Raw genomic sequence first — 13513 nt, 5'->3', positions numbered from 1 at the left:
GATATTATTAATATTAAAATTAAAAAAATATTGATATTATTAATATTAAAATTAAAAAAATATTGATATTATTAATATTAATATTAAAAAAATTATAATTTATATAACCATGAAAAATACATGTTCGGCTCGAACGTATTAACGGAAATCCGCATTGTGAGGCAACAAAGGGGGTAGAGATTCGAAAGGAGCGTGCAATCGATGGCTCGCCACGCGATTTAATGCGTTTATCGAGGTATTGAGGCATTCCTCGTCTTTTTGCGTGGCCCCTCGCTTCGAGAATCGTGGGACCTAAGGCGCTCGTGGTCCGTTGCTGCTCGTTACACGCATACCAGAGGCAGCAGCCCTGTACACAGCCCTGCGTCACCCCTTAACGCGCCGGAGCAGCACTCACGCTCAACTTACTACCCATCCTACGTACAGGGTGCGTCCGAAAGTTACGTTCAACCCCCCCGCATTAGACTACGCTTGTTCAAAAACTGGACAAATTAAATAATACTTTTATATACACACAACGAAAAGTTAATCGTATTAGTAAATATGCATGCAACTTCGAAGTTCTACGACCCAAGATAAATAGTGAATATTAAAAGTAAATAAGTAGTTTTGAGAGGCCGTGTATATAAGTGAGTGCTTTCACGAAGTAATTCTTCGTGAAAAGATATGGAAAGAAGTAGAGAAAATTTAAATTCTTTCAAATATCATATTAACTGAACTATCTGTTGTTTTAATTGAATTTTAAATAAAAACAATTTATTTATTTATGTTTTTGATATATTTTAGCATGTAGAATAATCAGAAAACCGATATCCAATCGATAAATACACACGCACTAAACAAATCTTCAAATTCGATTTTCTCAAAGACTAAGGCTTCGAACGAAAATTTTTATTCGATATTTTTAGAAGAAATTATTTTGCATTCTTTTGTATATAATTTTCGGTCGCACCCTGTATGTATACATGTATGTACGCCATGCGCACCAACACACCAAGCTCGAAAGAACAGAGACCGAGATCACAATGCCGATAGCGATCGATTTTTCGACCACACGACTGCCGACCATGGACCATTCAATGGATTCTGTTTTTTATTTTTTATTTTTTTTTTTTATTATTTGTCCCTTAATTGGAAAATTTTGCAAAAATGGAAGCATTCTTCAATAATTTGATATTCTACAATTATTCTTGTTAGTTGATGATTCTTCACGCTCAGAGTTGTTTTCTTTTATAAATTTTTTTCCAACTCGAAATTTCTTTGATTGAAAGAAAAATCACAGAGTATGCAAAAAACCATTTACAAAAATGATTATTTAAATATATTTGTCATAGAGATCTATTTTATATTTTACTTCGTGTTATGTTTATTTTATTTTTATTTTCATTATGTAGATTCATTAAATACGTGCATATTTGATAGTAAATCATTATTTTCCATATTATTTTGACATTCGACGATCAAAAAAATTTCAATCACGCGAAAAGATGTTGATCTTAGTGAACGCATGCGTTCAAGGATAATTAAAATTGAAACTATCCTGAGAACAAGCGTCATGTAAATTAATCAATGCTAAATCCCAAATTATTTATACGAAAATAATAAAATAACTAGTTGGAATAATTCACGTTATTTCAAACTGTCATTTCGTTTTCATCTTTATTTCAAATAAAATTTGTGCAAACCTTGCCACACAGTAAAGTTGGCTACATCCTCCCATCGTGGTTGAACACAGAGTTACGTTATCGACACTGTGTTCACTGTTATGATTATACAGTGTAAACTTCTACCCCGATATATGTCCCCCAAGGAATAGCTTGCGAATTCCGCGAATCCCTTCTAGCCGTTTAACGTAACGTATCCTTTTTGTAAACGATAGAAGTTTCATTGGGTTGCAGGAACGATGCCGCGTGTCGAATGGTGCTTACGTCTCGCTTACAAATGTGCATCCTCCTTGAATTTCATGAATGCGTAATTATTTCTTTGTATTACTTCTTCGCTGCTAACGACCACGGAGGTACACGCAAATTTTTTTGCGAATTAACTTGTTTGAACTTCGTCCGATGTTGACTTGTATTAAGAATGCAAATAAAAGTCGAATTAAATATCTTTGCCAAAATGTTGTCTACGTAATTTTTATGTATAGGAGGTTCTCTGCGATATAGCGGTAGAACCGGTCAGGGAGTGATTCTACATTGCAAGAAACATAAATAATCTAACCTAACGTCAGTAAATTTAAATAAGTTATAACTCTGTTATATTATACATACTATAACTATACTGTAAATAAAGTATAATTATTTTCTTGAAAAATTGATATATATATATATATATATATATATATATATATATATGTTATTTAAAAATTTCAATTTCTTGCCCATTATATTTTTTGTATTATTTATATTATTTCTTTTTCCCTGTTTTGATTTTTCTTAATACATAGAGACAAGTGTTTTAAAAATTACATTGATATATATTAATTATTTAAATAATATTTATACAAATATTTAAACATAAAATGAACAAAACTGAAGTTATTTCCAAATTATATTATATTTTTTGTAATTTATATCCCTGTTTTGATTTTTTTTTAACACAAAGAGACAAGTGTTCTAAAAGTTACATTGATATATATTAATTATTTAAATAATATTTATACAAATATTTAAACATAAAATGAACAAAACTGAAGTCATTTCCAAATTGCATTATATTTTTTGTAATGTATATTATTTTTTTTCCCTGTTTTGATTTTTTTTTTAATACAAAGAGACAAGTGTTCTAAAAGTTACATTGATATATATTAATAAGTATTAATTATTTAAATAATATTTATACAAATATTTAAACATAAAACAAACGAAACTGAAGTTATTACCAAATTGCAGAGAATTTTGAGGAAATTTAAGCATGTGAAAATTTCTGGAAGGCACAAAATTAATATAAATAAAATATCTAATATCACAGATATTTAATCAATGAAATAAATTTCTATTTAATTTCTATTTCATTCGAATGCATGAAAAATATTTTGAACTTGTTAAAAGGATATAAAATTCATCACATAAAATATATAACTTCGCAAAAACAATGATGTGACAGAAACTATCCATCAAACTTTTTTATTATTACTATTTATATTAATAAAACAAAGTATTTCCTTGCAACAACGAACTAAAAATTATTATCAACCTAAAATTCCGTTTCCCTTTTCAAAGCTCATTTTCGATACAACAGTCGCGACAAATCGAACCTCGTCGTTAATCAAGTCGATTTGCAAATTCACGCGACAATGACAAACGTTAATTAGCACTGCAGTTATGGCAAACGTCTAGAGACGCAATTACGTTTCTAATTTACGGCTAAATTAAAACGGACTGTCTTAAGACCAGCTGGTGTCAATGTCCTACGATTCTCACAGTCTTATCTTGTTATACTGTACTTTACGTGAAATTCATTCACGATTTTCAGTTTGGTATAAAAAGATCGCTTTGCTCGACCGTTACCCGATCACTTTACGCTTCATGAAGCAGTGAGAAACGAAGGATACACCTGGCCAGGTGCTCCGTACTACTGGGTCAATATGTGCACGTGATAATACTGCTGCAATACCATTGCAACGCATTTCCTCTCGGACTTTCTGTACAGTGGCTAACAAAAATTAATGTTTAAACATTTATAGAATTTTTGCGAATTATTTTCTAATACGCTTATTTTATTTCAATGTATTTCTAAATTTGTAAATTGTATTTCTAAAAAGGATGTCTTGATTTTGTTTGTATTTGTTTATAACAGCGTTATTAAATTAATTTTCATTTATATTAAAATAAGTATTCTGATTATTGGAAGAATAAATTTCAGCTCGAAAAAGTTGTCAAAAGGCTTTAAGTTACTATTGTCAGTTCCTATTGTCAGTTACTTTTACTGTTACTTTCAATTCAACATCTCTCCGTTATTAAGAAATTTTCTGAATTTAACAGTTTCTTAAGGAAACAAAAGGACAAAGCTTCTCAAGGAAACAAAAGAAATTCGAAACAGCATTGTAACAACTTCTAAATTGGAATTGACATTGGAATAATTTGTTTAAAAATTTACTTAGTACACTGTTATTACAAATATACAAATATTGTATATGTGATATATAAATTATATTATAAAAATAATATAAATTACAATAAAAGGTATAAAAAGTGTAAATCAAATATAAATTATAAATATTAAATACATAATGTATCAATTAATATTATTGACATTAATATATTAGATATATATAAATTATAATTATAAATATGTATATATATATAATATTAATATATCAAAAATATAAATTATAATCTATATTCTTCGTTTGAATATCGTATCATTAATTTCCTTAAAATATTAAATATATTTATTTGTTAAAAAAAAGAACAATTGAGATATAAAAATCCTCAAGTCGCAGCAGAACCGAATCCTTCGAAACTGATCAATTGTCATTGAAGAAAAATCACTTTAGATTTGGACTGATACGTTCACAACTTCACACCGGTGACAGTTTCAAAGTAACCACCGGAAAAAGGACCTGGATAAGGAAGGTTCCTTACGACAAAAGCGACAGGAAACTGACCGCACCAACTGTTACTTATACAACCACCACTCAACGACCCTCGCTAGCCGTTGCTAATTATGGAACAATTCCTTCCTTCCTTCCTTCCTTCCTTCCTTCCTTTTCTTTCTCGCACCATCATTTTTAAGGAAACCATTATTTCAAGTCACTGCATCGGTTACCAACCAGAACGGATCAACCGTCGAGCAAAAGCAATTATTTAATTGCACATTCTCTGCGTGCAGCTAACGTATCTTCCATGAGTGGACAACGAAGCTTTTGTCCCTTTGGAGAGAGAGACGGAGGAGGTTAGGTGCAGGAGGAACGTCGCACACCAAGGGTCTTTCTCTGCCTCGGTGTAGGTTTACACATCGTGCGAAACTCTCACGATGGTTCAGTTTAAAAGATAACGAATCCTTATGAAAATAAGAGAGAGGGAGAGAGAAATATGTATTTGAACCCTTCTCCCTTGTCATGCAGGGATTGACGTCAATTTCTTGCCGCAGGGAAGAAATTTCTACGGCATCTCTCAAGGTTGACCGAGGTTGCAAACGAGTCGAAACAAAACACGAGACAACGTTCGAATAACTAAATGATTCAATTGGTTTTTATTGGTATCGTATGATTTACAAGATTTATAAGACTGACTTGGTTCAAAGTTAGCCTTATTATCTAATTAGTTTAACACATCGGTTGTTAAATTGTAAATTATAAATTTATTTAGTTGTGATAAATTTGCTTGAGAATGTTTGTTGTGAGTAATTTTTAAATTAACAAGCAACATTTATTCACGCTGCTATACTTATCTATCCAACGTAAGTAACAAGTTTTTATATCATTCCTCAAAATATAACACTAAAAAGACGAATGAACTTGCTGCACAACTTATATTTTATACATTTTGAGATATTCGATGGAAGAACAAAACTTTGAATAAGAATATAAGAATTTCTTCCAATTTCCAATGCTTTTAATTTCAATCGTTCAAATTTTTCACTAAATCGATACCATGAAAATACGGAGATTGCGTTTAGGGAGAATTTTTTTGGACGACGATTTTCGTGGAACGATCTCGGTTAACCGCGGGATACGGTTCGCCGTGTCGCATCTCGATATAACCCCCTCCGTAAAAGACAAAGGAAAGAGCAGCTTGGTTCTTTGTTTTAGCATCGAATACCGTAATATATTCGCATTGTTCTCCGTGGCCGGTTTTTGCCGAAGGCTAACGGCGGCTTGCCCTCCAAAGGCAAAGACTCCTTGCGTCTCTGATGCAGAGAGAAAAGAGCAGAGCCTCCCTCTCCGAACCCTCCCCTTCTCACTCGTGATATATTGACTACCCGACTCATTTTATTCGAGGGAACATAAAGCAGCCTTGTGTATATTCGCATGAAAATGTTAACACGCGCTACCCCCACGAAAGCGCGAATTATATTTATACGCCGGGTTTCGCGGTGAAGATCGAGATCGGATCGAAAAGGGGCCCCGCGGTAGCGCCAGTTTCTTGTCAATTATGCAAAATAGATTAGATAGATTAATATAACGTCTCATTCAAACCTCCATCTCACATTTTATCTTTTCCCTCGCATTTTTCGAGTAATGTTGAATTTACCCCTTTGCCTCCCTACATTAACGTTATTGTGTTATGCAAATAATTTACACAGAATTTTTGTCCATCATCGTATTATTTTCAAATTAAGATCGTAACACAATATGTACTCGACTTTCGTTTCACGTGTACTGGGTTGATTTAGATATAAATCGTATTCGAAGGCCAAGAACCGGATCATATTACATTGTCTACTCTTTTCACTTCGATAAGGCGAAGTCGAATGTTAATAAATGTTCTAAATATGTTCGCAGTACTTAGTATTTTGCGAATTGTAAGGAACGAAGACCAATAAATAAATCACAAATGCATTTTCTTTTTTTTTACTATTAAATAATAACAGAAAACAAGAATCCATTGACAGGGGAATAAATATATTTAGTCGACAAGCTTTTCCCTAATATAAATTGCAATTTGTGATCGTGCGATTAATTACTAAATTATCTATCATTGTGGATGTTAGAGGATAGTACACAACCATTTTAGATATTTTCTTAATCTAAATCGCAAAATATAGTTTCATGGAAAACAGATTTACAGTTTCTTTACAGTTTTCGATTGATATGTTATCCGAAACAAAGTAAAATTAAGGTTCAGATTTTTCTCAAATAATTTTCGAATTTTTTTAGATAGATCTTTCTAGTATATAGTTTCTATGCGTGCAAAATGTAAGAAAAAGGAAAGAAAAAAAGATTCTTCGATTTCTTGAAACGAACGTGGCGGTGCTTAGGTCCCTTACTTAATACTCAACTACCAAATATCCACTAAATANCACACACACACACACACACACACACACACACACACACACACACACACACACACACACACACACACACACACACACACACACCAAATTGTATATATAAAAATATATATACTAAATTATATAAACAAAAATATATCCACTGCGATATTAGCAGCAAGATAAAAATACAGAAGTAATTAATCTGAAGTTGGGATGATCATTCAGCAAGACTGTAGGAAATTAATTCGCGGAATGCAATGCTAATTCGTTTAATAAAGAGATTGACGAATACTTTATTATCGCAGTGCGTGGATGCAAACGTTGAAAGTACCGCATGCCGTGCCTCTCGAGAGCTTTTGTTACTCGCGCCGCGATAACAAAGCGGCCGCCTACTAATCTACTGCTATCGCCAGACTCGGCCGCGAGAAGAAATGCACACCGATGAAAGCTGAAAGTGCAAATAGCAGGTAGTTACCATTACATGCTTGAATGAAGAGAAACAAGCAAGCGCCCTAGAGATCAACTCAAAAAGATAATTTACTAGCAAGCAAACAAAAATCCAATTACACAAGCTTGAAAAATGTGTAAACATCATTAGGGTTGAGAATTATTTGTATGGTCAAATTTCTGAAGAAAACTCGAAAATTATTAAATCTGTTCTTTCATATCATAATATACACTTCTGAATGAAAAATATTTGACTTTGAATCATCTTCTGTAATAACTTTAATTAATCCATAAAAAGAAGGGGACGAGGTCATTTGAGTATAGAAGAAAAATATTTGTATGATTAAATGAAATAAATATAAGATAATAACAATAAATGTTTGTATGTTTTTCTCTTTCATTGGAATTACAATTCAAGAAACTGAAGTGAAAGAAGAATGTAGTGACAAACGCGTTTGCTTACAGATATTCCATAAAAAACGAAATATTACTATCGGAGTCAATTATGTAATTTTAGCAACAACATATGTTCTTTAAACATGTACAATTATTTGATATTAATATTAATATATTATTAATATATATATATTCATGTATTATTTCATAATTACTTTTCGAGAAATTTTTCTTATACTCTTATTTTTCTTCATTTGACACGCTTAAATTAGCCCTAGCGATCGCAGAATTTGCCGCGTCGAAAGCTCGTCATCCGTCGCGAGAGGGCGATTTTTCAGGGTTGAATGTGTCTACCGTCGTCGCTGTTGACGAGCCAGCGGCATTTCAAAGAAGAAATCACAATAAATCAACGTCAAACAGACGATCTCGCCAACGAAACAATTATGTTGCTTAATTCGAATTCGAGTTCGTTCGCTCATGTGCAAATTACATCGACTAGGTATGATACAAGCGGTAGGTTAGTTAAAAGAAAGCCTGGACTACTGGGTTCGAATCGATTACTACTGCGTAATTATTCTCCGAAATTCTGCTCGTAAAAGTACGGACTTAGACAGCGCAGTGATGACGGGAGAGAGGAAAAAAAAAAAATATACAAGCAGCCTAATTATAGGTTTAGATACGGCTGACGATATTTCATATCGGATATCTCTTCGTCTCCTTAATCGAGCTCGCAGAATATTGTATACATATATACATCATTATTCAATAAAATGCGACACTATGTGTGTATTACGAATACACACATTTATGCTTGTAATGCGGAGAATTTCGCCTCACCACAAACCACAATGTAATTAGTTACTCTCTACCGCTTGTATGTACTCAAGCACGCAATCATGAACGTTGGAATTGTCAGTTAGGTTAATTTCACCTCTGTGAATTAATAATGAATTAATCGATTAAAAATCGAACCGCGAAATAATGTCTAAATGCAATATGAGGTAGAAAAAATATTTTTTAGTTTGTTCTAGAGCCATTGAAATGAAATATCAAGAGAATCGTTGAAATCATCTTTTGTAATGTCTATTTTGTAATGTTGAAAATTAGAATTCAAATAAAATTAAAATAAGTTACATTGATTCTAAATCATTGACATCATTTACTATTTCCTCATGGAATTAGCAGACTGTGAATTATCTATTAAAAAAAAATCTACTCGAGTGACGCGTTAAAACTTAACTACGCAATTTCATTTCGATGTAATATTGCGTGTTCATTTTAAATATCAATACCTGTATCGAACTCGCTTGTATTAATTTGTATTAATTTATAAGTTTCATAATTAAAAAAGTAATTAGAAACAAAAAAAACTTTTCGAGAAACAAAATTATAAATCGATGCTAAATTGTAAAATTAAGTTTGACATTATACTATTCTTAACCGTAGTAAGAACAAAGTTTTCGAGTTTCTTTTTTTTTTTTTAATAAATAATTCAATTCAAATCAACGCAACTTGCGCTATCGAAAATAAAATTCTTTCGAGACTCAATATTTAACAATAAGAAGTGCAATAAATTCTCATTGAAATTTGACTGCTTGTTACTCGAATACCGAGAAAAACACTACTCCGACTGATGTAGACATATATTTTCTTTCTTTACAGGGATCGAATACGATCCCCAGAGAGAAACTTTGTGTTTAAATGCGCAACGTTCGCGCCGTAGGAAATGAATACACGTCGCCGGTGCTTTTTCTCACGTTTCTCACACAGGTTAATGAACCAACAATTCAAGTTAATTTCTTACTTTACACATTATCACGTGTCGTTAAATTTATTGTCGATAAAGTAGAATTTCACATAAAATAAATGTAACCAAGTTTACTAATTCGAAACAATGTAGAATAATTCAAGTTACGTTTAACATCTACTTATTTCTGTTTATTCTGCACCTAACAAGATGCAATGTACGATTATTCTTAGATATCACTTCGAATGGGAAATCCACAATGAAAACTCATTTGACGACAAATATATTGAAAAATTCACTTACCTTGACGAAAGAGTGAAATTTCACTTTGCTGGGAGAAACAGGTGGACTGCCAGGTGGTAGCTGGTTCCCCGGTACTTGAAGAAGATTCTGCACCTCGAGCAAATATCCTTTCCTGGCGTACCTGCTTTTAGGGCTGCTTTGAATGTCCCCCTCTATCTTCGACTTTTTGATCAGCTTCAGATTCTCTTTGACGTTCTTTCTGAGTATTACGTGGATCAGTCTTCTGGTATTGGCTTTCGAGTCGTTCATGCAAATTGTCCTCCACGTTTTCGACACCATGCTGACCGAACAGAGATCCTGCGGCCCGAGAAACGACAGTATCTTGGACACGATTCTCCAATGATTGCTCCTGTCGCCAAGAAGCGACAATATATCCACCGTTTCTCTACCCGTGTAATCCGGCGTGGCTCTTGTGTAATGCAAAGCACCGGACAACGCGCAATGACTGAAGTCCAACCTCTTTGGTTTGATCTCGGTGATCGTAGCGAGACTCGTAATCGGGTATTTACTTGGCTTTTGAGTGTCCGTCGAACTAATCGGTGGACTAGCGTTTATATAGTTTGGCGACAGAACGATATGAGACGGTGGTACCGGCGACGACGTTTTCCGCCTGGGCGAGACCTGAGTTATCATTTGAGGCGTACTGTGCCTCTGGGTACGCAAATCCGATTGAAGAGGATCTAATCGTATTCTGTGATGCCTCTTCGACGAGATACATGACACCCTGGATTTGTATCCTGAAATAATCGGCGTATAGCCACCGGACTGAGGAGTGAGGGACACGTAACCGCTATCAACGCTGTCATACCAGCTACGATTTGTCGAATTTATCGAGATGCGCGGTGTCTCGTTGACGTTAATATTCTCCATTTCGTCCATCATCTTTCGCGCCTTTTTTTTTCTCTCTCTCTCTCTCTGAACAAAGCGGGGAACACGAAAACTACCTCGTTTCACATGGAGTTATTGGACGTTCTCGAACAACGGGCATATTCAGTTCTCTACGATCCTTACAACAGGAAACGAAACGTTTCACCACATTGACATTTTGACGATTCACCGTACATCACACCTGCCGAATTTATTTCTTGAGGTTATGGGTCCTCGTCAGGCTCGCCCAACTCACGTGCGTCGCGCGGGAAACTGCCTGGCAGTCAGCATCCACGCTCCGGGTACCTCGTGCAAGTTGCCCCTCCCCTCCTCTTTGTAAACAAAAGCCGCCGGTTCGGTTTAACCAGTGAAACGACGTTCAACGTACACTTGTGTCTCACTCGCCGATGTTATTTCGACGTGACATACTGCGGTTAGTGTCCAGAATCACATGACAAACGACAATTACACCCGCACGAACATTGAATCTTTCACTGCGTAAGGACCCACGGCGGAACATGCGCACACCAGGCATCGACTCTCCCTCTGCATGTCCCTGCGTAGCGAGCACTACAAAACTACTAAGTCTGTTTATCCGTTGTCCCATCGTGGCTCCCTTGGCGATCGCTCGGCCAATCAGCTGGCTCGGCTCATCCCGCCGATTCGTTACCAAGCGCTGCCATTGGCTTAAAAATTTACCTCTGACGGCTGCTGCTCGGACTCGTCGGACTCTGTTGCTGGGGAGATCTGTTGATTTCTCTTTTGTAGCGCGCGTACAAAAATCTCGCCGATTTTCTCTGTTTTTCTATTCTTCTTCTAAGTCAATTAAATTTTGTTTCAGTAAAGCAGGAGAAACTGTTCGATTGGTTTTTTTCTCTTTAAATTTTAAATTGTAAGATCATTCTATTAACGTCTATTCGATCGTTGAATGATACGTCCGAGCAACATATGTTTCTTTTGAATTTCTGCGCTGCGTGAAATGTAGTAAAATATATTATTGTATATCAACTTTATATGCGTCGATACGCAGAAGCAACTGAAACGGGATAATGTATTTTAATTTTGAATACACTTAGTATCTGTAATTATTAAATGTGATAAAATTTGTATCTGATGTAAAATATATTCTATAATGAACACCTGTTACATAATCATTGATTTTCATGTTAATGTTCTATTAACCGTTAATTTATCGAATATTTTAGAAAGAATCTTCGACGGTATTGAAACTTTTTGTACTTTTATAATAAATATTTTTGATTTGCACAGTATTTTTGATTTACTTTCAATTTTCTCTTTCTTCAATTTCTTCATGATTTAATTCGTATGTAAGACAAAAATTTTCAAATGTAATGATTTTCCTTTTTTTGTAAATTAAAATATTTTAGTTTCGTGTTTTTAGTATATTTATATGTATTTATGTTAAATATATTCAGCCAAATAAGAATACCATTAATTAACTCAATGAATCTAATAGTCACGCGAAATTCATAACTCAGATTTATTCATACGAAAAACATTGATCTTAATTCATCAGTGAATGTGACCTATTGAAAACTGAGTTTCAGCAGTTCGTACTGTACTTTGATTGATTTGAGTGTGCAGATGTGATACGTATACTAAACAGTCTAGACAAGCAGATGCAGGATTATTTGTAGAGACGTGTTGTTTGTCGTGCTTTTTCGAATTACTTGAATTTTAGAAAAAAAGACTAATATAAAAATACTTTTATTAAAATGTGAAATAATAGTATATTTAAAATTTTTATTTCATATTAATGACAAATTTAATCTCTTATTAACCCATTAATCGTATATGACGAAATATTTCATCATGTTAAGAAATCTTATTGTTTTTATATATTATCATCACGACATAATTTAAAATTTGTTTGAACTTTTGTAACATTTACCGGAAAAATTAAGTAATTAAAAAAAAAAAATTGTTGAATAAAATCCTAAAGATGTTTATTTATGTATTTTTAGAATTAGACGATTAAGGGAAATAATTGCTATATAAGATCTTACAGATTCCCATTTTATACATTTTTAGAATTTTAAAAAAAATTTTTTGGCGTATTTTACTGAATTTTAATGAATTTAAAAAATTGTTAACAAAATGCGCTTAATCAATAATATCGAAACTACTCGTTTTCGAAAATTGCAAAAATTACAAAAAGATTAAAAGAATGTAAAAAGAGAAAGGGAAAAATAGTACCTTTTGTTATCATTATTGGCATGTACAAGTGGGAACAAGTTCAATAATTCACAAGGGCAAAAACCATAATGTATCTGTTTTTATTATTATTCATTACTATGATCAATTAGTGTTGCAAAAGAATAATAAATAGCGACTACGTTTCAAAGGATCTATCATTTCCAACTGATCTTTAAATCTATAATTTATCTTAAAAAATTTTATTTAAATTGATAACAGAATGCTACTTATTTCAAATTTAATAATTATGAATAAATTAATGAAAATCTGAATAAATTGTATGTAAATACAATATAATAAAACTTGTTCTTTATTAAATTGATAATAGTAACGAATGTTTCACAACTCGCGAATCATGTGATATATATATACACATGTATATGTCCACTGAATATTTTCTTATCTGTGCAATATTTTTGTGTACTGATAAATTAGTGAATAAATCTTTCTGCAAACAAAATTTTTGATTAAAAATGGAATCTAGTAAATCAGAATCGGTCTCAAAACAAATTATGGTATACGTTTGCGGAGACATGATTAAAAGCGCGCCAAGATAAAAGTTTTAACCTCACATTTTATATCGTATAAATTTATTGC

The 13513-nt window shown here is 33.1% G+C and overlaps 1 protein-coding gene across 1 annotated transcript; it reads right to left on the bottom strand.

Annotated features, from left to right (window-relative positions):
* Positions 1-1917: 1917 nt before the first annotated feature.
* LOC122531202 lies at positions 1918-11254 on the bottom strand. The gene is made up of 2 exons (XM_043658933.1): positions 9833-11254; positions 1918-1950 (listed from the first exon to the last, which is right to left on the bottom strand). Exons 1-2 carry the CDS (start codon positions 10712-10714, stop codon positions 1933-1935), a joined length of 900 nt encoding a protein of 299 aa, XP_043514868.1. The 5' UTR covers positions 10715-11254; the 3' UTR covers positions 1918-1932.
* Positions 11255-13513: the final 2259 nt, after the last annotated feature.

The sequence above is a fragment of the Frieseomelitta varia genome, unplaced genomic scaffold (genome assembly GCF_011392965.1).
Source record: "Frieseomelitta varia isolate USP_RPSP 00005682 unplaced genomic scaffold, Fvar_1.2 scaffold_38, whole genome shotgun sequence".
Classification (NCBI taxonomy): Eukaryota; Metazoa; Arthropoda; class Insecta; order Hymenoptera; family Apidae; genus Frieseomelitta; species Frieseomelitta varia.
The sequence above is the reverse complement of the archived record's forward strand: the minus strand, read 5'-3'. Positions and strand labels throughout refer to the sequence as shown.

Excerpts from the sequence above, each read along its gene's own strand:
- LOC122531202 (XM_043658933.1), bottom strand. The coding sequence starts at position 10,714 with ATGATGGACGAAATGGAGAATATTAACGTCAACGAGACACCGCGCATC.